General features: G+C 51.6%; 8 protein-coding genes across 8 annotated transcripts; 7 read left to right on the top strand and 1 right to left on the bottom strand.

Annotated features, from left to right (window-relative positions):
• Window positions 1-2,071: 2,071 nt before the first annotated feature.
• SCP_1700470 (hypothetical protein) lies at window positions 2,072-2,532 on the top strand (the record flags this gene model as incomplete). Its single annotated transcript, XM_027764835.1, has 3 exons — window positions 2,072-2,205; window positions 2,257-2,335; window positions 2,377-2,532. The coding sequence occupies 3 exons, from the start codon at window positions 2,072-2,074 to the stop codon at window positions 2,530-2,532; spliced, it is 369 nt and encodes a 122-aa protein (XP_027620636.1).
• A 2,557-nt stretch (window positions 2,533-5,089) lies between these two features.
• SCP_1700460 (Superoxide dismutase [Mn], mitochondrial) lies at window positions 5,090-5,898 on the top strand (the record flags this gene model as incomplete). The annotated part of the gene is made up of 4 exons (XM_027764834.1): window positions 5,090-5,309; window positions 5,380-5,570; window positions 5,628-5,765; window positions 5,818-5,898. The coding sequence occupies 4 exons, from the start codon at window positions 5,090-5,092 to the stop codon at window positions 5,896-5,898; spliced, it is 630 nt and encodes a 209-aa protein (XP_027620635.1).
• A 922-nt stretch (window positions 5,899-6,820) lies between these two features.
• SCP_1700450 (hypothetical protein) lies at window positions 6,821-7,765 on the top strand (the record flags this gene model as incomplete). Its single annotated transcript, XM_027764833.1, has 3 exons — window positions 6,821-7,224; window positions 7,289-7,533; window positions 7,587-7,765. The coding sequence occupies 3 exons, from the start codon at window positions 6,821-6,823 to the stop codon at window positions 7,763-7,765; spliced, it is 828 nt and encodes a 275-aa protein (XP_027620634.1).
• A 1,129-nt stretch (window positions 7,766-8,894) lies between these two features.
• Window positions 8,895-9,526, bottom strand: SCP_1700440 (hypothetical protein; the record flags this gene model as incomplete). Its single annotated transcript, XM_027764832.1, has 3 exons — window positions 8,895-9,079; window positions 9,135-9,435; window positions 9,494-9,526. 3 exons carry the CDS (start codon window positions 9,524-9,526, stop codon window positions 8,895-8,897), a joined length of 519 nt encoding a protein of 172 aa, XP_027620633.1.
• A 1,119-nt stretch (window positions 9,527-10,645) lies between these two features.
• SCP_1700430 (Short chain dehydrogenase citE) lies at window positions 10,646-11,601 on the top strand (the record flags this gene model as incomplete). The annotated part of the gene is made up of 4 exons (XM_027764831.1): window positions 10,646-10,661; window positions 10,708-11,008; window positions 11,079-11,235; window positions 11,290-11,601. The coding sequence occupies 4 exons, from the start codon at window positions 10,646-10,648 to the stop codon at window positions 11,599-11,601; spliced, it is 786 nt and encodes a 261-aa protein (XP_027620632.1).
• A 2,016-nt stretch (window positions 11,602-13,617) lies between these two features.
• On the top strand, window positions 13,618-14,676 carry SCP_1700420 (Short chain dehydrogenase citE; the record flags this gene model as incomplete). The annotated part of the gene is made up of 3 exons (XM_027764830.1): window positions 13,618-13,711; window positions 13,764-14,308; window positions 14,365-14,676. The coding sequence occupies 3 exons, from the start codon at window positions 13,618-13,620 to the stop codon at window positions 14,674-14,676; spliced, it is 951 nt and encodes a 316-aa protein (XP_027620631.1).
• Window positions 14,677-15,576: 900 nt separating this feature from the next.
• Window positions 15,577-16,604, top strand: SCP_1700410 (Short chain dehydrogenase citE; the record flags this gene model as incomplete). Its single annotated transcript, XM_027764829.1, has 3 exons — window positions 15,577-15,637; window positions 15,691-16,235; window positions 16,293-16,604. 3 exons carry the CDS (start codon window positions 15,577-15,579, stop codon window positions 16,602-16,604), a joined length of 918 nt encoding a protein of 305 aa, XP_027620630.1.
• Window positions 16,605-18,144: 1,540 nt separating this feature from the next.
• SCP_1700400 (hypothetical protein) lies at window positions 18,145-21,175 on the top strand (the record flags this gene model as incomplete). The annotated part of the gene is made up of 4 exons (XM_027764828.1): window positions 18,145-18,190; window positions 18,239-18,921; window positions 19,106-19,658; window positions 19,764-21,175. 4 exons carry the CDS (start codon window positions 18,145-18,147, stop codon window positions 21,173-21,175), a joined length of 2,694 nt encoding a protein of 897 aa, XP_027620629.1.
• Window positions 21,176-21,484: the final 309 nt, after the last annotated feature.

Genomic DNA, 21,484 nt, shown 5'->3' with positions numbered 1-21,484 from the left:
GTATCTTTCAGCTTTGCGAATTCGTTCATCGTCGGCTAAACAGCCCGTTGCTTGTCTCGAAGCATTGTACCCTGTACACCATCTTGCTGGTTGCGAGAGTGATTACCTCAGCCTCCTCGGCCTATTGGTCTCTCAGACAGACCCCTCTCCAAGGATCAGTGATCAGTCTGTCTCTAGCGGCAGCCTCAGTCATGAGCATGACCTCAAGCAGCATCTGGCAACCGAACTGGGTGCACCTCTGGAGGGTAGGTGTTCGGCATCGTCGGTGTTCATCGTTCATCATGAATCATCAGCGGTAGTGATCAAGACATAAGAGTAAGAGCACGTAGCGTAGTCTCTGCTACTGCTCGTCCATCCTTCTGCCATTCTTATCAGTGAGCTATCCAGCTCATGGTCATGTCTGTTATCGTCAATGTCATTCATTAAAGTCCAATCCAGGACTGAGGGATTATCAGAGATCTTGGTCATCAGAGTCGGAGCCATCATCAATGTCTTCGATTATCAGAGTCGTGGTCGACAGGTCATCATCATCAATGTCGTCAAGTGTCGCCAGATACAGTGGATGCCTTAGACCGTAGTAGGTCAGGCAAGCAAGGGAAATCTGAACCTTTTGTTACGAGGGAACCCAAGGGGCGACCCGAGTACACGCCAGCCTTTAGGAGGCTCAAGTCGTCAATGCCAACCGGCCCCGTCGGGGACCGGTGCAAGACTCAAGCGATCGTCCTCAAGCCAACATGCACCAGATATGGTCTATGAATGGGTAGGTTCAGATTGGGGAACCTATCAAATACATGCCATGTATATATACTCGTACATACAATGTAATACAATGGCCGTCATTGGTCCATCTTATCAGTACAAGGTCAGGCGCACACCATGAGGTATAGGTGTGTCATCGATAAGCATCATGAGGTGGCCATGAGGCCGGGCCGACTATACGTACCGAGGTCTAGGGTCGGCTGTACCTAGACTAGGTCGAGAACCATGATGTCATGTTCTAGATTAGTGACATCATAGCACGTGATATCCAAAAGTCTAGCCTCTAGGTGAGGCCTCGACATCGCAGTTGCGTACTGCGAGAATGTTCCAACTCGGGCCGGAGCCCGTTCGCATGGCCCATGCCAGGGACCGTTGTAACAATAGGTGAGTCTCATAAAACATTTGTCAATTGAGGGAGAATTACTGTGAAAGGATAGCCGAACATGCCTGACCGTTCAGTCGGCACACCCCCTCATATACACAGTCATCTACCGGTCTTTGAGACACTACCACTCCTTGAGACACATGACTTTTTCTCACTCACTTTTCCACATTTTACCTCGGAGTTTTTTTACATGTAGTAGTACTATGTGAGCTACTTCTACGGAAATATTGGAGGGTAGGTATGCCTGGATTGTTTCTGAGAGCCAGAAAGATGTGAAAATGACTGAACATTCAAATTTCTTGGGCAAGATCTTGAGATTCTGTCAAGGTACAAAAATCCAAAAACCTCTTCAAATATATTGATTAACATGCATCTTGTTCACTTATGTGAATAGGGTAAGAGTTTGTGAGTTGGAACAGATGCTTATAACTTATAAGCTTTTTGGATACTGAGGTATCCCGAGAACTCCGTGGTAGAGAAAATCAACATATGCACAGAACGAAGAACATGCTGACAAATATTTATTTACACGAGTGTTCGCAGAAGCGCTCAGTCCACTATCCGGTATGAAAGGGTCAGAGCAGAAATGGCCAACAACCTGCATTCTGCCATATACTCACTCAGGTCGACGCTAGATCTCTACATCACCCCATCAAACATGGACTCGGATGAGGGATGCAGTCTGGACCGGGATTCGGATTTGAGTTTCGAGTCGAACTCGGAATCTAATTCCCTGACCAATCACCAGAGTTTCTCTCGCACATAATCATATGAACAAGATAGTGAACTGCAACTGTCTGTTCATGCTACGCGTCTGGATGGACACGGGAATATTTTTGTCAGCCAGCTTGAGTACACATGTTTACCGACTCACTCGCAACGTGTGGTGTGCACGATCTCAATAGTGGGGACCACCATGAGGCTGCCATGTACGATCATCTCAAGGACTTGCAGGGCGACGTCATCCCTCGTTGCCATGGACTCTTCAAAGGACACGTGGAGGAGGAAGAGGCCGTATGTCTCGTCCTGGAATATTGCGGTGCCGATATTGCTGAGCTGATGTTTGCAATCTCTAATGCCTGGATTTCATGCTGATGCTGCATAATTTCTAGGAAAGACGTCGTCACAGCTATGCGGAAGATCCATTCGCTCCGCGTACGGCACGATTACTTTTCTGCAACGAAGATTGTTGTGCGAGACACCGGAAACCTGTTATTATCAATTTCAAGTAGGCCGTGAAGGATCACGCGTGTCCCAGCGCGAATACCGACATCGTGTTTGACCAGCTGATGCCATTGGTTGGCGATCAGGAATGGCTGATGTGCAATGAGATGCGCAACGTAGCAGAGTCTATGGATGCATGGAAACCTCGTACGTTCTCGTCCTGAGGAAATAGGGTTGCACTCACTAACGCACAAAGCTATGTCGATGTGAAATCGGCAGCTACGCCGGAAGACCTGGCACGGCATGCTCAATGAGGAACCGACAAGTAGTGGGCACTGTATGAGCAGGATATTCTCCGCAGATCGAGAATTAACGGTATAACTAAGTAGTATTGTTGGTTCTATCGACTCGTACGTGGCGAAACTGTCTCGCTGTCTTGGCTATCCTACAAGTCTTGGCTATCCTACAAGTCTTGGCTATCCTACAAGTCTTGGCTATCCTACAAGTCTTGGCTATCCTACAAGTCTTGGCTATCCTACAAGAGTGTCTGAATATTACCGACTTCAGTGCTATTCTGAATGACTTCGCACCTGAAATATGGAAGGAACAACGTATACGTTCGAAGCTTCAGAGCTATGCACGGGAGCGCATTACCTATTTACTCCGAAGGGTAGCTCATGCTGAGGACTGAGCCATGGAAGCATTGTCTACGGACAAACCTGGTAGGCCACCATGTAACCCAATAGCCCGCCTGTATTGTCACACTGTGTTTCCCTTGTGGGCGAGATAATATGCGAAGCATTTCGGTGATCGACGATAGTCTGGATTAACGTATTCCGTATTGAAAACGCCCGGACCACTTTGAACAGGGTGGCTAGACGTTTCGTTCGTTATACATGTAGGGTTAAAGATACTTGATATGGCGCCAACATCAATATCACTGACCACACGTATACTACCGTGAGTGAGAATAGCAAGTCCGCAAACCGCAGCGCGGCATCGAACCAAGGGCATTCCAGATAATCAGACAGATGAATCCTGCATTCAAAGTTGTTCTCAAGTGGCAGATGCAACGCAAGCTCCATCTTATTGACTGGCGGGATCCATTCCGATGGTTTTTCCTCGAAGCTTTAGGTGAACAGTAAATCGAGTCGCACGGTTGGAAAGAATAGCGAAAATTACCGGTGCGATCGGTTTACTGTTGGTCCTTCCTCTTTCGGACGAAGTTGGCCAGTGCGTCCAGGCTCCATCAAAGTTATTCTCTTCAATCACGAGCTCTGAGAAGCAGACAGCATTCAGAATGGCGCATGGTGGCATCGACAAAGCGGGGCTGGAACAAGCTTGATCTACGTGATCGGATGTGACGGTTACCGAGTTGAAGGTTGCGACCAGACCTACGTAGGTGTGGATTTTCGACGTTCTGGTCAGGCACGAAGGCAGGACCATGTTAGTGTGCCATACGAGAGAGCGTCTTCACCAATGTAGTGATTTGAAATCGATTGGTAGGCAGCGTAAGTACCATTCCGAGGTAAGCGCGCCTCTGAAGAGCTCGGGCCTCTGGCAATTATTACAGTGTGTCCCTCCGGGATATGCGTAGATCGGTTTCATGGATCAGTTGCCCTTTGTCCCGATCTACCTTCAAGCAGACGACAGCAGGAAACACCGGCGGGGCGACTAGACAGCGGACGAAGTACACAAGCAGAATCAAGTTATTAAGATACGCGTTTCGTTTCGCTGAAGCCACAGGAACAATCAGCTCTTCCTGCTGATCTTGAAGTTCTGAAGTCAAGAGAACCACAGACACGAGTATGCGGTGCGTCCGACCTGGAGAACTATCCGAGATCACGATCATCTGGACCCAAGGATGCGGGCATTCCGAAATTGCTGCAGTTTAGCCTTCACAATGAAACGGATCGGCGCATACATAATCGTGATCAACTGTAATTTTGCGACGTTCAGCGCATGAAGATGAACGGCACGGTCACGTACTTCCTGTCATGAACATAGGCCGTATGATACAGGGCAGATCACGATTTCATTTGAAGTTCTATCCTTTGATCGAGAGCCTTACAACTGTCAGTCAAACAAGGATGGGTCTAACATATGAGAAAGGAAAACTTCTGACGAAGTCTGCACCTGTTAAACGTCGGAGAGATTCACGCACAGGCGATCTCTATTCACCTGAAATCCGCAAGCCTGTAGTTGATAATCGCTGTAGTCCTTAGCCGTCCGCCCTTTCTGAGCCTGCCGACCCGGGCCGTGCATCGCTGGCATCATCATCACGAAGACTCGTCTAGGGAGTTGTCTTTGCCTCTTTCATGAACACTAGGCTTCTCCTGCCAGCTGCTGAACGTAGATCCTGCTGCTGCATTTCCTTCCGCTTTGTGCCAGGACGAGTGGAATGTCGTCAGGCTTGCAACGGCCTATTGAATTGCAGGAAGATCTGCGAACACGTACCAATTCACGCGTCATAACGCGCGATCGCACGACTCTCTTCGGGAACCCTTCTTCCCGGTCTGTGCTCGCATCGCCAAGCTTCGAGAGTGGAGAACAGAAGCTGAGCGAGAGATTGTGGCTGTCGGACTAATCCATGGGAGAAAGATGACGGTGTAAAACAAATGCTGAGCAAACCATTGCATCACGTGGTGAGAGTAACGTCACTATCGGCATCAGTCTTGCATAAGTAGGTGATCAGGAGAGTCGATAACACCACCATAAATACCGCCGCTGCTCCTGTCCTTCTCTCTCCTAACCTCCATCTCGGACCAGCACAGTACAACCATGGCCGCCGCAGCTACCGGACAGCACCAGCTCCCCGACCTCCCCTACCGCTACGATACCCTCGAGCCTTTCATCTCGAGGCAGATCATGGAGCTTCACCACAAGAAGCACCACCAAACTTACGTGACCGCTCTCAACGCGGCTGAACTAGCCTACGCCAAGGCGAGCACCCCTCGGGAGCGCATTGGCCTCCAGGCTGCCCTCCGGTTCAACGGCGGTGGTGCGTACTCCTCGCGATCTTCCTGCGATCTCACTCAGGCGCAAGTGAACTGATGCGGGGGCAATTCTAGGTCACATCAACCACTCGCTCTTCTGGAAGAACCTCGCTGGCGCGTCTTCTGAGGGTAAGGGCGTTGGTGGTTCCCTCAGGGACGGCCCGCTCAAGAAGGCCATCGTTGAGACGTTCGGCTCTCTTGACGCTTTCAAAAAGGAGTTCAATACCACCACCGCAGGCATTCAGGGCTCTGGGTGGGGCTGGCTTGTGAGTGTCCAGCCTATTGGTGCTAACCATGCGCTGAGGTGAGAATCGGTACCGTAGGGCTTGAACCCGTCCAACAAGCGCCTCGAGATCGTCACCACGGCGAACCAGGACCCTCTCCTGACGCACGTGCCCATCATTGGCGTCGACATCTGGGAGCACGCGTTCTACCTCCAGTACCTCAACGTGAAGGCCGATGTATGTCCCCTTTCTTATAATCCATTGCGTCAAAGTTGCTGACAAATTGCAGTACCTCAACGCCATCTGGAGCGTGATCAACTTCGATGAGGCGGAGAAGCGCTTCCTTGAGGGCACGAACTCGAAGCTCTGAGAGACTCGGGCTCGGATGCACTCGGGCTGGGGGAAGAGGAGCGAAGTTTGAAAGCGGTGTACGAGAAAATTAAGAGAGGCCGGGCACGTGTATGATGTTTTTGTCAAAGCAAAATTTGCATCTGTACTGATCTTGAGAACGTGTATGCTTTCTCTGCTGAAGTTTGAACCTCGCGATTGTTTGGACTTGGTCGCCATTCGGAGTCGGTCTTGGATGTGTCCGTTGTGCACCGATGAACGGCCCGACAAACCCGAGATGCAGATAAGCTAGCATTTTGCTCCATGGACGTCTATCGTGCAGGCGAACTGGTAGGTCGCGCTGTGGGCGACGCGTACCAGCCCCAGTCTCAACGCTCTCACCTAACTCCTACTAGCAAGAAGAGTTCTAGGCATGCGCACAATTGGTGCTTCTATGCGTGTAATCACTGACACGTTTGCTGAACAACTATAGGCGCTCTTTGGGTGTACTACTGGAGGAATGGAGAGAAAATGAAGTAGTACGAGTCACAAAACGTGGTCGTAATGAATACCGTGCATCTTCATGAGTATAGCCACTCACCGCCTATCCATAGAATGAAATTTTGTGACGACGTGAGTAGGGGCCCCTTCGTGTCAACGCCAGCGCCGTTTAATCCTTCGGTGTCATTGGTGGATCTTTGGAGATGACGGGGTGCACCATGGTCCACTACTAGCAGTCTACTGCGACACGATCAATTTGTGAAATTCTGCTGCTGATATGTACTCGTTAATTCAGGACGCAGTGAAGGGCATTGTCGATTACAAACGGTGCCGTATGCCATTGTTCTTTTCTAGGTTCATCTGAACAGTGCACGTGCTGTGCCACAGACGCGTCTGCAGAAGTCACGCTTGAAACGTTAATGTATAAACTTTCAACTGCTTAGTACTGGTGTCACCTTGCTGCTATGTCCACCCTCAGATTTCCAGACCAACATTCCTATACATCTCCCAAACCTACCTACGAGCTTGCTCGATATGACGATGCGAACAGCAATCTGCAACTTGCAGCAACGAATACGCTGCGCATCCATCATGGTCACTCCGTAATCTATACCGCTACTCTTCAAATCCCCAACCAGCCCGCACAAGCCGTGATCTGTAAGGTTGTATTGGGGAAGAGAGGCGTCGCTCGACTGCGAAATGAAGTCGACATGTACTGGCGGATCGCAGAGCTCCAAGGGGATGTGGTTCCGCGGTGTTTTGGGCTCTTCGAGGGTGAACTGGAGGATGGTCCCTCGGCGTGCCTCGTTTTGCAGGATTGCGGGGAACGTTTGTACAAGGAGTTTTTTGCCACCAGTTGGACCTTCAGGTAAGCAGCTCTACTATCCGCAGAATGCGGCGTACCAATACTCCCGACCGTGTCCCTGCGGCAGATACGATCTTATTATAGCTATGTCAAAGATCCATAATGCGGGCGTCGCGCATCGTGACTTTGCTCCAAGAAACATTGTGGTTAGCAACGACAACAAGCCTTTCATAATCGACTTCGACCGCGCAAAGAAGCATGATTGCTATGCTGCCACAGATATCATCTTCAATACTCCGGAGCCTCGTGAAATGCGGGACCAGTGTCAAGAGCTTTGGTTGGCGTGTAAATCAGTTGACGTATGGAAACCCAGTACGTGTATCTCCGTGCCATGGCATAACCACCGATCGCTACACCTGCTTCAGGATCTTTGCGCTACATGGGATATTTTGTGCCGCTCGAATATGCTGATACCCCAGAGATGCTTGCAACTCGGGCACCGGAGGGCACCCCTGAAGAAGAAGCCCTCAAGCAGGCTCGACTGTCCATTGCGATACACAAGGAGAGGATGCGGCTGAGGGCTCATTGCTTATACTACAGCTAGCCGTATAGTCACATTTCTTACGATCCCGTCTATACTTGCTTCACAGCCTCTGGATCATCTGCGATACTGTTTCATAAATGCTGGAGGATTTTAAGAATATATGTGGTTTCAGTCAGGTATCTGCAGCTCCACAAATTATGATGTGTATTTGCCTCGACGACAGCAGCGGTATTAGTGTGTCTATGGTTACTCCAAGATTTTACACGGGCATCGTCAGCCCCTCACTCCCGTACTGCAAATTTGTTGTTAACCAAGGGTGACGACTACGCCTGCCATATCGGGACGCTATATCAACCGTCCGGGATAACTCGGAGCTAGCAGCGACTTGGGCAACGTCCAAGCCTCTTTCCTCAACAGTCGTTTATGCTAACTCTAGGTCAACGTTAAAACGGCGTTCATACTTTTTTTGTGTTCTCAGAAGAGTGCTTGTAGTTCCAACAACGTCTAAATTCCAGACCCGGTGGACGATGCCCTTATATGCCATTCTAGTGGACTCTTATCGGTAGCCCATTCGGACAACGGCGCGCGGAACAGCTCATAACTGTCGCTCAAAGTATGCCGAATAGTGAGAAGGGAAGAGTGGCAGTACTTGCATCTATGCTGAGGCGACAACTCTGGACACGTTCTATTGCTGGTGGGTCGATGCGCGGTTCTCTTGCTCGCGATCGGAAATCTGCCATGAATTCGATATATCAGGTGTGTCGGAGTAACTTTACCAGTGACCACAATCGCTGAAATATACTAAGTGTGCGGGGTGAAAATTTCCACCACACTGCAACAACGTCATTGCGTGGAGGTCGTCTGTATTGTAGTATACTTGACAGCTAGTGTGAGTACATGCGGCTTGTATAGCGTTCGATTGTAGACTCTTACACCGAAGCTCTCACGCCGTCGCATTACGTTTCTCCAGATCACCTTGAACGTTCGTCATCGCCCCGATGCGTCCACTCTGTAGTTACCAGCACTTTGATACAACACTATGCTACTCAGGTCATGATGGCTCCATGGCGAATTTGTACTCTCTCCAGGAAGTACGTTGTCCAGCTCCACTATGCTCCACGGTCATATTACTGACCTCTATCCTCTCGGTGGGTCTCATTATCAGTACGTTCCGTGCAGTCATCTGTCTTCAACCTGGAGTACCAGCCAAGATCGCTGAATACAATGGTCGGATCTTGTCTTCCCTCTCTATGCTTTCCCACTCGTCCTCAATGGCTTCTACCCTCTCCTCGTACCCGAGCTCAAAGTCATCCAGCACGATCACTCGCTGGACTGAGTCCACCATCTCGAACTCCCGCGCAGGTCCTGTCGCTACTACACGACATCATTCAGCGCTCGCTCAGATCTGCGATGACTTGCATCGAGTTACCTTTCTTCTTCTTCCTCTCTGGTTTCGCGATGTCACCGAGGGAGATGTCGTACAGAGAAGGAACCTGAATCTCCGCGTCCTTATATCGGACTGCATGTGTGTCGCCGCTCGAACACTCGAGCTCGTGCGGGTAGTCTTCCTCAATTCCGTATCCACCGCCGTCAATATCTGACCCGCAGACGAAGTTGCTACCGTTCCAGGTATATCCGTCATTGCGTCCAGGGTTGCGCCGTCCCGCGCGAACGCCTTTTCCGAGCTTCCATGGTGCAGACTTCGTCGAGCCGTCGCTGTTCTGGTGGCGCTAGATGCCACCAGCTGCGTCAGTGATTGAGACAATGGTGTCACAGACTAAGACGCACCGTAGTGATCTGTTTCAGGCTTATCTTTCCCATTGTAGATCCGGGATTGTGCCGCTGTTATTGGTGTGTGGAGGGTTGTTGCCCTTGTACGGTTTTGCCGCAGATCACCTCTCCATTTATAATGTTATATGCACGACAGCAGTCATGACTCGGGTTGTGGGATAGCTGTGAATCGTACTAACTAGGATTTGATGGCTCCAGTGCCGGTCAGGACGACTTGGCAGCGGGTGACTCGAAGTGAAGTGGTCTGCCTCCTGCGAGTCAACGAACGTCGAGAGGGTGTCATTGTTATCTTCAGCGGAGCCGTGAAGCGTGAGAGGCGCGGATACTTGTCTTGCACCTTATGGACAACAGTCACCACGAACTGACTGAGGCGGTCCTGGTCATTTGGCCGTAGTACATACCTATCAGCGTGACAAGACTTGGCGCAGGAGTCTCGGACCCGCAAGTCGTCCGCAATCACCTACCTACCTCCTGGGGCTGGATGTGTTCCAATCGGATTCTTCAAGAGGTTCGCGAAGCAGAACGAGTAATGGAAGACACTCGCAGAACATTGTTCATCGGAACGAACACTACGTCGAGGAACTCTCGCCGATGCGCTGTGACCGCACTGGTGGGCGGCTACTAACGAACTTGAACGTGGAACTCAGCGCCTCAAATTGGTGTACATATCTTCGGTATTTGATGCACTCGTTATCCCTATCAGTTGCCAGAAGGGCCAGCCTCATGTTTCACCGTTTCCCTCTCATGCTAGTCACTGCTCGCAACATGACTTTATCCAACCTCTCTCGGCAGATATCCAAGCACCGCTCCGCACGCAAGGTACCTCCCTCGACAACAAGAAGTTACACGGCTCCGACCTCAACACCGAGGGCATGGAATCAAGTGAGTACACCAAATGGTAGATGCTCTACCTCGCGACCGTCCTCGGATGGACAAAGTCTGCCCATAAGACCAGACCTTTGTCGCGGTCGTGGCTGTAAGTATGTTTCTCCGATCATCGGGCGATATCAGAGGAAAGATTTTGTTTGGTAAGTGACGTCAGTTCATCGACATCCACAACTGACGGCTGAGTATGTTAGGCGAATCGCAGCCATATAAGCTCCAGATCTGTGGATGGTCCCCTACATTCGAGTACAGACAACGCCGACAATGCCTCACCATTCCGGTCAGTCATTCCATGTTTTCACTACATTCGAGATCATCGACCGCAGATGCAGGTTCCTATTTCGTCCCTACCACGCACCATGACACTTACCCAGCTATCGACCCTACCAAAGCCGACCTGTCAGGCAAGGTCGTTCTTGTCACCGGCGCATCGAGAGGCATTGGGAAGACTATCGCAGTCGCCTTCACCCAAGCAGGGGCTTCTGGCCTTGTGCTTCTCGCTCGCGGAGACACCGAAGCTGTTGAGGCGGCATGCTTGGCGGCACAGCGCCCTGGTCAATCGGTCATGATTCTTCCCCTCGCTGTTGACATTACGAACCAGACGCAGGTCGTGATGCGGCCAGGAAGGTCAAGAAGACTTGGACATCGTCATTAGCAACGCTGGCTACATGAGTCCGCTGAAGCTATTGGCGGACAGCGATCCGGTCGACTGGTGGAAGGTCTGGGAAGTCAACATCCGTGGGACGTACAACGTCTCTCAAGCGTTCATCCCTCTTCTCATTGACTGTGGAGGCGGCAAATTGATTGTGAGTATCCTTGCACACCAGTCAATGCCAGCATTATCCACTTACCAGGTAATAGCACATTGATCTTGTTACCTCGCGCATGAACCTGAATGTACTGGTTAGTCGTCCAAATTCGTCGTCGTGCGCGTCACCGAGTCAATCGTGGCAGATTACGGCCCTCAAGGCATTATTGCCTTTGCGGTTCATCCCTGCGGGACGCCGACCGACATGAACGCCCATGTTCCACCTGAAATCAAGAAGCCGTTCATCGATACTCCAGAGCTTGCGGCACACACCATGGTCTGGCTTGTGCGCGAACGTAGAGAATGGTTAAGTGCAAGGTATGTAAGCTGTGAATGGGATGTTGAGGAGTTGTTGGCAAAGAAGGAAGACATTATTGAGGGGGATAAGTTGAAATTTAGGATGATTGTGTGAGCTTCGTGTTGTAGTACATACCTAGCAGCGTCTCTGCGCATGGTGACCCTTACTGATACCTCACTATCACTATTGTCGACGTTGAGTCATCCACAGTAGCATCTGCGAGCGAGCAGTCTCAACTTAATATCATGCTGTTGGTGGAGCACAGACATTGAGCTGTGAAATAAATTATTGATACAGAAACCTTGTATGAAAGTAAAGACATAATGCATAAAGCTAGCTCAGGTCACGTTTCCTGCAGACAGCAGAGACAAGGCCCAAGCGGCGAGCGGACAACTTTGTTCCATAACAACTTCGGCACCTGGTGGCGCTTATGTTGAGCGCCCAAGGCTTCTGCGTTCATCCTTTAATTACCTCGACTCGGATGGCGGCACTACTGGAGGCCAGTTTCCAATTGAGAGTGCCGTGAATGTCAAAATGAAATGTAGATTGATCCAAGAGGATTCGGGTCGTAACATGCATAACTTGCCGTGAGCCTCGTCATTCATGTAGCGAAAGCCCGAAGCAAGGCCCAGTGGGGTACCTTCAGCTTGTTTTGATCTTTGAGATGCTTACTGTGTTATCTATAGGGCTTCTCTGTGATTAACTCCTACATTTTGAATCTGTATCTGGCAACTAGAGTAACGCGTAGATGTTTGACACAGCACCTTCATCGCGCTGAGATGCAGATTGAAACGGTACACTGACTAGTATCCGAAGCCGCAGATGAACGCAATGCGGCAAAGCTCATACTAACCAGAATGAATACTGTATACGTAGTCGCTTGGCAAGCGGTGATGCGCCGCCTGGCTAACGATATATGAGGTCGAGAAGTTCGCAACTTTGAGCATCGTCCTTTCTACAATGCCCGACTCTACTGCCTTCTCTAGTAACCTTCCAGACTTCACTCTGTTTACACCGGTACGTCGCATTTCTGCTCAGACTGTGGGCGCTCACTGAGATGGACATGCAGACCTCACCTTTGTGCTCACTACGCACCGTGACATTCATCCCGCCATCAATCCTCCCAAAGTCAACCTCTCTGGCAAGATAGTTCTCTCACCAGCACGTCCAAGGGTGTCGGCAAAGCACTTGCGATCTCATTCGCCAAACTTGGCGTGTCGGGCCTGGTCTTGGTCGCTCCCTCCAGCATGAAGACTATCGAAAGGCCGATTCCCACTTGATACACCTGCAGTAATCTTCCGCGCATCGATTCCGGGAGTTGGCTACTACTTCACCTGAGACTGAATAACAGCAGAAGGGGAAATCACGAATGTCCCAATCCCTTGGAGGGTGAATGGTAGGAATTGATACCAATGGCGGCAGCATCTCCGGATGGGCCTGTCGGGGCAAATGATCGGCAGTGATCAAACCGACTGGGAAAATCGCCAGAAATGTTCGGCGACATTGATTCAGCAGAATCAAAACATAACATTGACAATGTGACAAGAATATCCACCAGTTGACTCACCTCGATGGAGAACGCAGAGATGGAGGATCTGGATGGTGGTAAGCTCAAAGACGGTGAGATCTCTCTTGAAATTGAGCTCGATGATGAAGTGTCTACTTGTCGGCTGATCAGGGGTGATGTGTCTCACCGTGCCGCCCACCTCACCCTCGGCCTGGGTCTGCGGTCGATGATAACTCCGTGCTTCCCGGCGTGTCCAGTCTCTTCTTCTGGTAGAGAATTTGCAGAACCGCAAGTCAACTTGCAACCGACCAGGGCTCGTGAAAATTCCCACGGGTACGTTCTGTAGCAGTTGCCATTTCGACCTCAAGCAATATCCCGTTACAGTATCCCACTATTTGCAAGTCTGATCTCCGGGTTTGCGTTGGCTACACTGATGCCACACATCGCTAAATCACCGCCGTAAGATGTGGATGATTCAGCCCCTCGTTGCTCGCAGAGCTTCGCACATCCGGCCAGCATCCTGAGGCGTGCATACCTCCGGCAATTGAATACATCTTGTGCAAGCGTACGCGCTTGCCCGAACGGCTGCCGCAAGAAAGGTATAAAGAGTCGCATCAGAAGCCATGTCGTCCTATCCGAGCATCGTCTTCTGCGCCATGTCTGAGTCTACTATGCCATCCGGAGAGCCTCCAGACTTCACTTTGGATCCTCACACTGGTCCGTCGCGTTCCATCTGAGACCGTGAACATTCACTGACACAGAAACGCAGGTCTCACCTTCGTGCCTACCGTACGCCACGACACGTATCCCGCCATCGATATATCCAAGGCCAACCTGGTTGGCAAGGTCGTGCTGGTCACTGGCGCATCTAAAGGCATTGGCAAGGGCATCGCTATTGCGTTCGCCAAAGCTGGGGTGTCGAGCTTGGTCCTCGTTGCTCGTTCTAACATGACCGCCCTCGAGACGGAGTGCCTGACTGCACAGCGTCCTGGACAGTCACTGAAGGTGCTTGCGCTCTCCGGGTTTGACACGACGGACCCGACACAGGTCGCAGATGCTGCTAAGAAGGTCAAGGAAACCTTTGGACGCCTAGATATTCTCGTCAACAATGCGGGCCTGGTAGAGCCCCTGCACCTGGTCGCAGACTCCGACCCTGCGGAGTGGTGGAAGGTCTGGGAGGTGAATATCCGCGGGACGTACAACGTTACACGTGCATTCCTCCCGTTGCTAATCGAGTGCGGCGGTGACAAGACCATTATCAACATGTCGAGTTTCTCTGCTCACCTCATCGTGCCCACGTGCTCTGCGTATCTGGTATGCTCGTTCATCTCTGCCTTTCCTCGTCTGCCCACGCGTTCACTTGTTACCAGACCTCGAAGCTGGCGATTTTGCGCCTCACCGAGCTGGTCGCGTTGGAGTACGGGTCTCAAGGTGTAATCGCCTACGCTGTACATCCCGGTTCGATTCCGACGGACATAACGGCGTCCATAGGAGAGAAATACCAGGAAGTTGTCGTAGACACCTTGGCGAGTGCCACGGACACGCTCGTGTGGCTCGTCAAGGAGCGTCGTGACTGGCTTTCTGGCCGCTATGTCAGCTGCCAGTGGGACGTCGAGGAGCTCTTGGCGAAGAAGCAGGAGATCGTGGCGGGTGATAAGCTGAAGGTCAGAATGATGGTATGATCGAAATGATAAGGTGACGCAGCGAAGCTGGCTCGAGAAGCTGTTATGTGTGAATAGTACTTGAAGCGTGAAGTTGTTTGATACAGCCGATTGTTGCGCTACTGGAAATTTGATAATAATCTATAGAAGAAACCCCGTTTGGGTGAAAATTCATGAGGGATTCAAGTCATAAAATTAGTCCAGTATCGTGCTGTGCATCAACGGACCTATATAGGACGGTGATAGCTTACGCGGAGAATAGGTGGACAGTATTGTTCTACAGCAACTGCCTATTGTGTCACTTCTGCACTTCTGCGGTGTACCAGCGCTTATCTATCCTCTCTCGGTCGATCATCGAATTTGGAAAGAACACAGCGTAGGTCGGGTTGCAAAATGAAAGCTCACGATTGGTCAGGGCCCCAGGGGTTCATCTCCAATAGGGGGCGACAACCAAGGTCCGCCCTATGTGCGAGGGCCTATTACTCCGCAGAACCAGTCCGAAAGGTGTGTTGTGTATATGCGTCTTGTTGTTTCCGGTAGCAACCTGGCAAATTTTGAATGCAGAAATGCAGTTGAATGAGGATGAGTCGCATTTCACGCAAGTGTTCGTATCTATCCATAAATTTCACAAATGTTTTTTCCACGTACATGTCTGGTCTCTGACTGCGTGCGCAGTGCATGCCCCTGGCCGCCAGGGAGGCTTAATGCTGCGTAAGCAATGACTCCTTACTTTGCGACGCGTTGTTCTTCGTCAGCGAAATCGTGAATGATTCAGCATCTCGGGAAGACCTTCGCGTTGAGCTGCTCGAAACGCTGATTATCAAGCCACGTTACATCGTAAGTTAAAAGCTCGCATCACTTAACCAGATCTTCTCACATTCAGACATTCCTAAAACCGCATCAGACGTTGCCTTCTTAGCCATGTCCGATGTTACTTCCCCTGCCCGCGACGTCCCGGACTTCCTTCTCGATCCCCACAACGGTAAGCCGTGATTTTCTTTCGTGCAATCACAGTTCACCAACGACTGAGCACAGGCCGCACCTTTGTGCCTACTGCACACCATGATTCGTATCCCGCCATCGACCTCGCCAAGGTCGACCTACCGGGCAAGGTTGTGCTCGTCACAGGCGCATCCAAAGGCATCGGCAAGGCGACCGCGCTAACCTTTGCAAGAGTTGGCGTGTTGGGCCTCGTGCTCGTTGCGCGCTCCGACATGGAGACTCTCAAGGCAGAGTGCCTCGCTGTGCAGCGTCCCGGGCGTCCACTGAAAGTGCTGACGCTCTCTAGCGTTGATGCCACGGACCCCGGGCATGTCGACGACGCTGCGAGGAAGGTTCAAGAGACCTTCGGACGCCTGGACGTCGTGATTAACAATGCTGGTTTTATGGAGACGCTTCTCCCCATTATCAAGTCGGACCCTAACGAGTGGTGGAAAACCTGGGAAGTTAATGTTCGTGGGACGTTCAACGTCACACGCTCCTTCCTCCCGCTCCTCATCGAGAGCGGAGGCGACAAGACTATCATCAACATGTCGAGCATTGCTGCCCACCTCGTTCTGCCTCAGGGTTCTGCCTACACGGTACGCTTTCTCCTACTACTGGATGACACGCCAACCTGATTGTTTGTGCATCCTTAGACGTCCAAGTTAGCACTGTTACGTTTCACAGAATGTATTATGGCGGAACACGGGGACCAGGGCGTCCTCGCCTATGCTGCCGACCCCGGTGCGATTGCCACCGACATGGCTAAGGCGTTACCCGACGTTATGCAGAGCATGCTTATTGATACGCTTGAACTGGCGGCGAACGGCGTTGTATGGCTCGCGCGGGAGCGCAGGCCGTGGCTGGCCGGGCGGTACGTGAGCTTCATATGGGACGTGGATGAGCTGTCCGCCAAGGAGAAGGAGATCGTAGCTGGAGATAAGCTTAAGGTCAAGCTGGTCATCTGACGGTACGGAGAAATCAGAGAGCTGCGGAGGTGCGACTGACCCGTCCCGCGGATCTTACGTGTGCGTATTGGTTGGCATACATGGTATCAATGCTCACATGTCTAGATTGTAGTAACCCGAAGCATATCTAGGATAAAAATTCGGCGCTCACCCGGTTTCGAATGCATCTTTTGCCAAAATGACAGGTCCAGCACATCGTGACAATCCACTTCAACATCGCCTCCTTGTTTCAATTTGATGCGTGGTTAAATATTGCCTGAGTGTTTCCAGGCTGCATTTTCTGAAGCAATTTTTCTGGCTTCCTTCTCGTTTCTCGTAGGACGCGAACCTGTGCAGACTACAGGTCTGTGGTGCGGCGGCTGTACAATTAGTTAAATTGCTTCCACTCACAACGGATTTCGCGGACCCCGAGGAAGTCGCGAATGCGGCTGGAAGGTAGAACGGATGACTGGGGATCGATGACGGTTATATGGAGCATCCCAGACCGCTCGCGCTCAGCGATCCGCTCGATTGGTGGAAGGTGAAGGAGGTAAAAATCCGTGCGACGTAACAACCGCTCGCGTTATTCCCCTGCCCGTCAAATACGGGAGCTACAAGTAACTCAGGGGCCGTTGACTTCGGGGCATGCCCAACCTTCGCAGCGAAGTAGTAGGTAACGATGCATTTGTCAAGTCACTGAAGCGACAATCTTAAATTGGCGACTTTGGCAGCAAATTCTCTTGCGTATAGGCTGAATGGAGTCAATCGCGGGTAACGGCGGTGTCCTGGCATTTTCACATCCCTGCCTAACGCCTACATAGTTGAGTGCCTCTGTTTCGCCCCTACCCCTCGCATCACTCATTGATACGCATAAGCTTGCAGCACATAGTATTTTTTGGCTTGTTCTAAAGCAGGGGGAATCACTTGTCTGCCCCTGTGTTAGCTGCGATTGTGACATCAGTTAGCTAGAGGCGTAAAGCAGGAGATTCGATGCGGAGGGCGACACACGAAGATCCAGGATGATATTGTTTGAAAGTTCTGGTTATGGCTTCAATTTAATTTCGTTAGAAGGGTTTTCGAGGTCATTGCGTATATATGATTCACAGCTTTCTATGTAGAGGTGCAAGTTATTACTTGGTGTAGTTTATCTGCGACCCTGAGGTCTGAAAGCGGTAGGTGTATTAACTTTTATGGCAGGTAAGTATCCTGAGGTTGTTTCTTGCCCGTCAGCCAAGTGAGCGCGCGTATACGTAGCACCGTCTTGATTAATTGCAATGTAGCTTGCTACGTTATCACCAGATAAATTTCGTCAAAAATCCTGATTCTCTTTGCAAAGACCAGCGAAGACGTCACCCGTGCCTAGATGTATATCATCCTGCTGTCGTGTCGAACGTCTCTTTTGGCTCTAACTACAACCTGCATAATTCTCCCTCTTATACTACAACTCGACGTTTCATCAGTGCTCCGCCAATACCGGTGAACCCTAATCTCGCAAGATGCCGGGAAGAGCCGAAGGGCACATGGATTGCGATCGCCGATTTGACGTGGACGTTGTGCTTGAATGAGCCATCCGACCTCTCCGTCGCTGCCCATAGCTTGCAGGTTCGGTGCGTGTCCTCCATCTCCCTCATATGTCGTCTCCTGACCCGCCACAGTACCCACTGATCAGTGGCTGGTCACGCACTTGCAGCCATCATGGTCGATTGGCCAGGTGAAACAGTGCTTGCTCGCCAAGTTCCTTTCACCCACCACCTCAGTTATCCCTTCTGCTATAAGTCGCAAACCTCGTCCAATTTCTCCCATCACTTTTGGAACGGACGCCAACGGCTCTAACGGCTCTGAGACTGACTCTGAGCTCGAGTTCGACGCGCAGTACCTCAAATTCAAATATACGCCAGGCCCATCTGTACCTGCGTCCACGGCTGGAGCTTCGTCCTCTTCTCATAACCAACCTTCTACTACTATTCCTGAGCGGTATTCTCTTATCGCGTTCTCTACCAGCCAACTTCTCGAGGATCACTTTCACCTGTCGTGGTATGGGTTCCGTTCGTACGAGCTCCTCGAGCTACATGCAGGGCCCGGTCTCGTATCCCTTCCGCGTGGTGTACTGGGCGACTATGTCCATCCATACTTCGAGGCGCGCGTGTGGGCTCTCCGCGTTGCCCCTGCGACACCTGGAGACGTTCTGCGAAAGCACCGAACGAAGCGCAAGGAGGATGACCAGGGCGAGGAAGCGAAAGATTCGCAGAGGGAGAGAGGCAGGCGTAGGAAGATGGAATGGCGCGTGCGATGGCTTGTCATCCACCAGGGCGTCTTTAAGCTCTACAATCACCGTAATGTGAGTCCCGACGGCTTCTGTATGTGTCTCGATCTATCGCGGATGATCCATCTGATGATTTGTGTTGACGCCACTCGCAGCGAGGGGTTGACCGTCGGGCGCTGCCAGTCAACGCGGAAACAGTGTTGGGCGCTGCGCCATTTTGTTTGAGGCGTACCTGAATGGAAGCTGAACTTATTCTTAGGATCCCTCGCCAGCGCATAGCTCATCTATGAGCGCGCTGCTAGCTCTACGCGGGGCCGAGCACTTGCAGCTCCACATGTTCCGGCGCACGCTCTCACCTCAACGCCCGACCTCTCCGCCTTCCTCTGCCACTCCCATGCCAATTCCAATGGCGAGTCCGTCGCGCAGCATGGCACGTACGCCTCTCGTCTCACCAGCGCTACAGGCGCGCTCGCACATACAGCAACATCCCAGCTCACCGGTAGAGGAGAGCGATCTCGAAGGCGACACGCACGGGCATTCGCGCATCGTGTGCGCCAAATTTCGGGTGTATCCACCCTCTCAAGCTCATGAGATTCAGTCCCGAGCAGGCGTCGGTGCATTATCAAGTACGGCAACTGAAGAGCACAGAGAGCGCAGGAGCCTCGATGGGGGCGGTTGGTGGCGCCGCGGATCGAAAGATGAGCTGGCCCACATAGGTAGCAATGCAGGTATCATGCATGAAGGTCTCGAAGACGATGCAAAGGTAGAGGATGAAGCTGTTTGGGTGATTATGGATATGTTGACGGATGAAGGTGTGTTGATAAAGCTTTAGACCATCTTTATCGCTGCTGTTCGCGATCAGCCGCCACGTCCGTTCACGCGTTTGATACCTGGATGCTGATGCACTCTGTTTCCAGCGTTTACCAACGTTCTGAGAGTTCTACATAGGGATGCCCCTCGCACGTGTGTTTCCTCGTTCTTTTCCCCAGATCGTTCTCCCTTGTCTCCTCAATCCCATCCAGTTGAGGGGTACAGGTTCCCTGACACATCGCATGCGTCGCCGTCCTCCCGGGCAGCGAACTCCCTCCATACAAGTCCACAAGAGACCCATAGGCATGCCCCAACCACCAGCACAGGGACGTCATTGAAGGCTCCTTGTCCATATCCAGAATGGCGTCTCGCCGTTGCCACTCGCGCACGGCGTGCCGGCCTTGGCGAGGTTGGACGTGCAACAGAGGCTTGGCTGCTTGGCTCGGAAGCGACTGATTATATTCAAGACAAGACACGAGCTCGACGTGTCACAAGAGAGGAAAGCAGCGACAGCGAACCTGATGACGACGGTGGACGTGAGGATAAATCTGAGGGGTCTAACGTTGGCGACACTGATCCAATGAGCCCGGACTCTGATGCGGACGACCCTATTTGGACAGGCGCACACCCCCACTACCTTGCGGGTGACTTCAGTGGTGACGAGAGCTCAGATGAAGAGTCCAACGAAAGCGATAGTAACTCTGAGCGGGAATGGGAATCCTGGGCAGACGATCTGCCAAGGCAGTGGCAGTGCACGCGACAGGCACGTCCGAGAAAACCCAGCGCCCCGGAAAACCGGGTGTCAGTCGTCTCGTCTGCGTGGGCGGGCACATCTGACAATCCCAGGACGCGACGCGATGTCGATAGTAGCCCAAGATCAGGTTCGCCTCCTCCTGCGCTGGCAACCTTCTCATCTATGGAATCCTTGCTGTGGCATACTTCGCGGAGTCCGCCCGTGCGTGCGCGTCCGCAGACACCACCTGCGGATGAGGAAGCTCTGTCGTCTTCTCTTCCCATTCCAATATCACGTCCGCGTTCGCCACTGTCTTCACTATTGGATGACGGGCCGCCTTTCAGCTCGTATATGCCACAGTCGTATGAAGATCCAGGAGCCCGTGCAAGTTCATACGAGTCCGGGGCCAAGGGCGCGAAGGTCGTGGTCCCAATGCACATGGCAATGACCACCATCACGTCCACTGTTAGTGTCGGTGAGACCGGTGAGCGCAAGAGTCGATGGAAGACCAAGAGAAAGGAGAAGGTCAAGGATAAGCCGGCGAAGAAGCTGATAAAGGAGAGGGGGGAGAAGGAGAAGGGTGAACCAACTCAGACGAGTCATGCGCTCCCCAACGCGTTCCTTCGGCCCTCTAAGCTGAAGGTGTCTACGGAACTTGGTCCCGGACTGTCGTCTACCCCGGTGTCGTCGGGGAATACTCTTGCTCCGCCGCCTGATCCCGTCTCGGCGGTGAGCATGAGCAGCATTGATAGCTTGCGGTTTGTGACGCCAGAGTGGAGTGATTGAAGTGCTGTTGCTGTAATTTATCCTCTTATTCTCGGTAGCGACAGACATCGGAAATTTCAGGACCTCAATAATGCTAATGAATTCATATAGCCGTGGTTATGGATTACTTATTTGACCGGTCCAGGGTCCAAGGTCTTGAATTATGGTGAGAGGAATCAGTTTATCGAACGGGCCTCCAATGATTTCAATATGATTGTCACAATCATGCTTCTACGAATATGACTGGCGGTTACATCATCTGCAAGGCACTGCGGTCTTTAGGAGTACGACGGTCACTACTTTGGTACTACCCTCCGCCTCATATATTCT

The sequence above is a fragment of the Sparassis crispa genome (genome assembly GCF_003851025.1).
Source record: "Sparassis crispa DNA, contig_000016F, whole genome shotgun sequence".
Classification (NCBI taxonomy): Eukaryota; Fungi; Basidiomycota; class Agaricomycetes; order Polyporales; family Sparassidaceae; genus Sparassis; species Sparassis crispa.
Note: the sequence above shows the minus strand (reverse complement) of the source record. Positions and strands in the feature narration are given on the sequence as shown.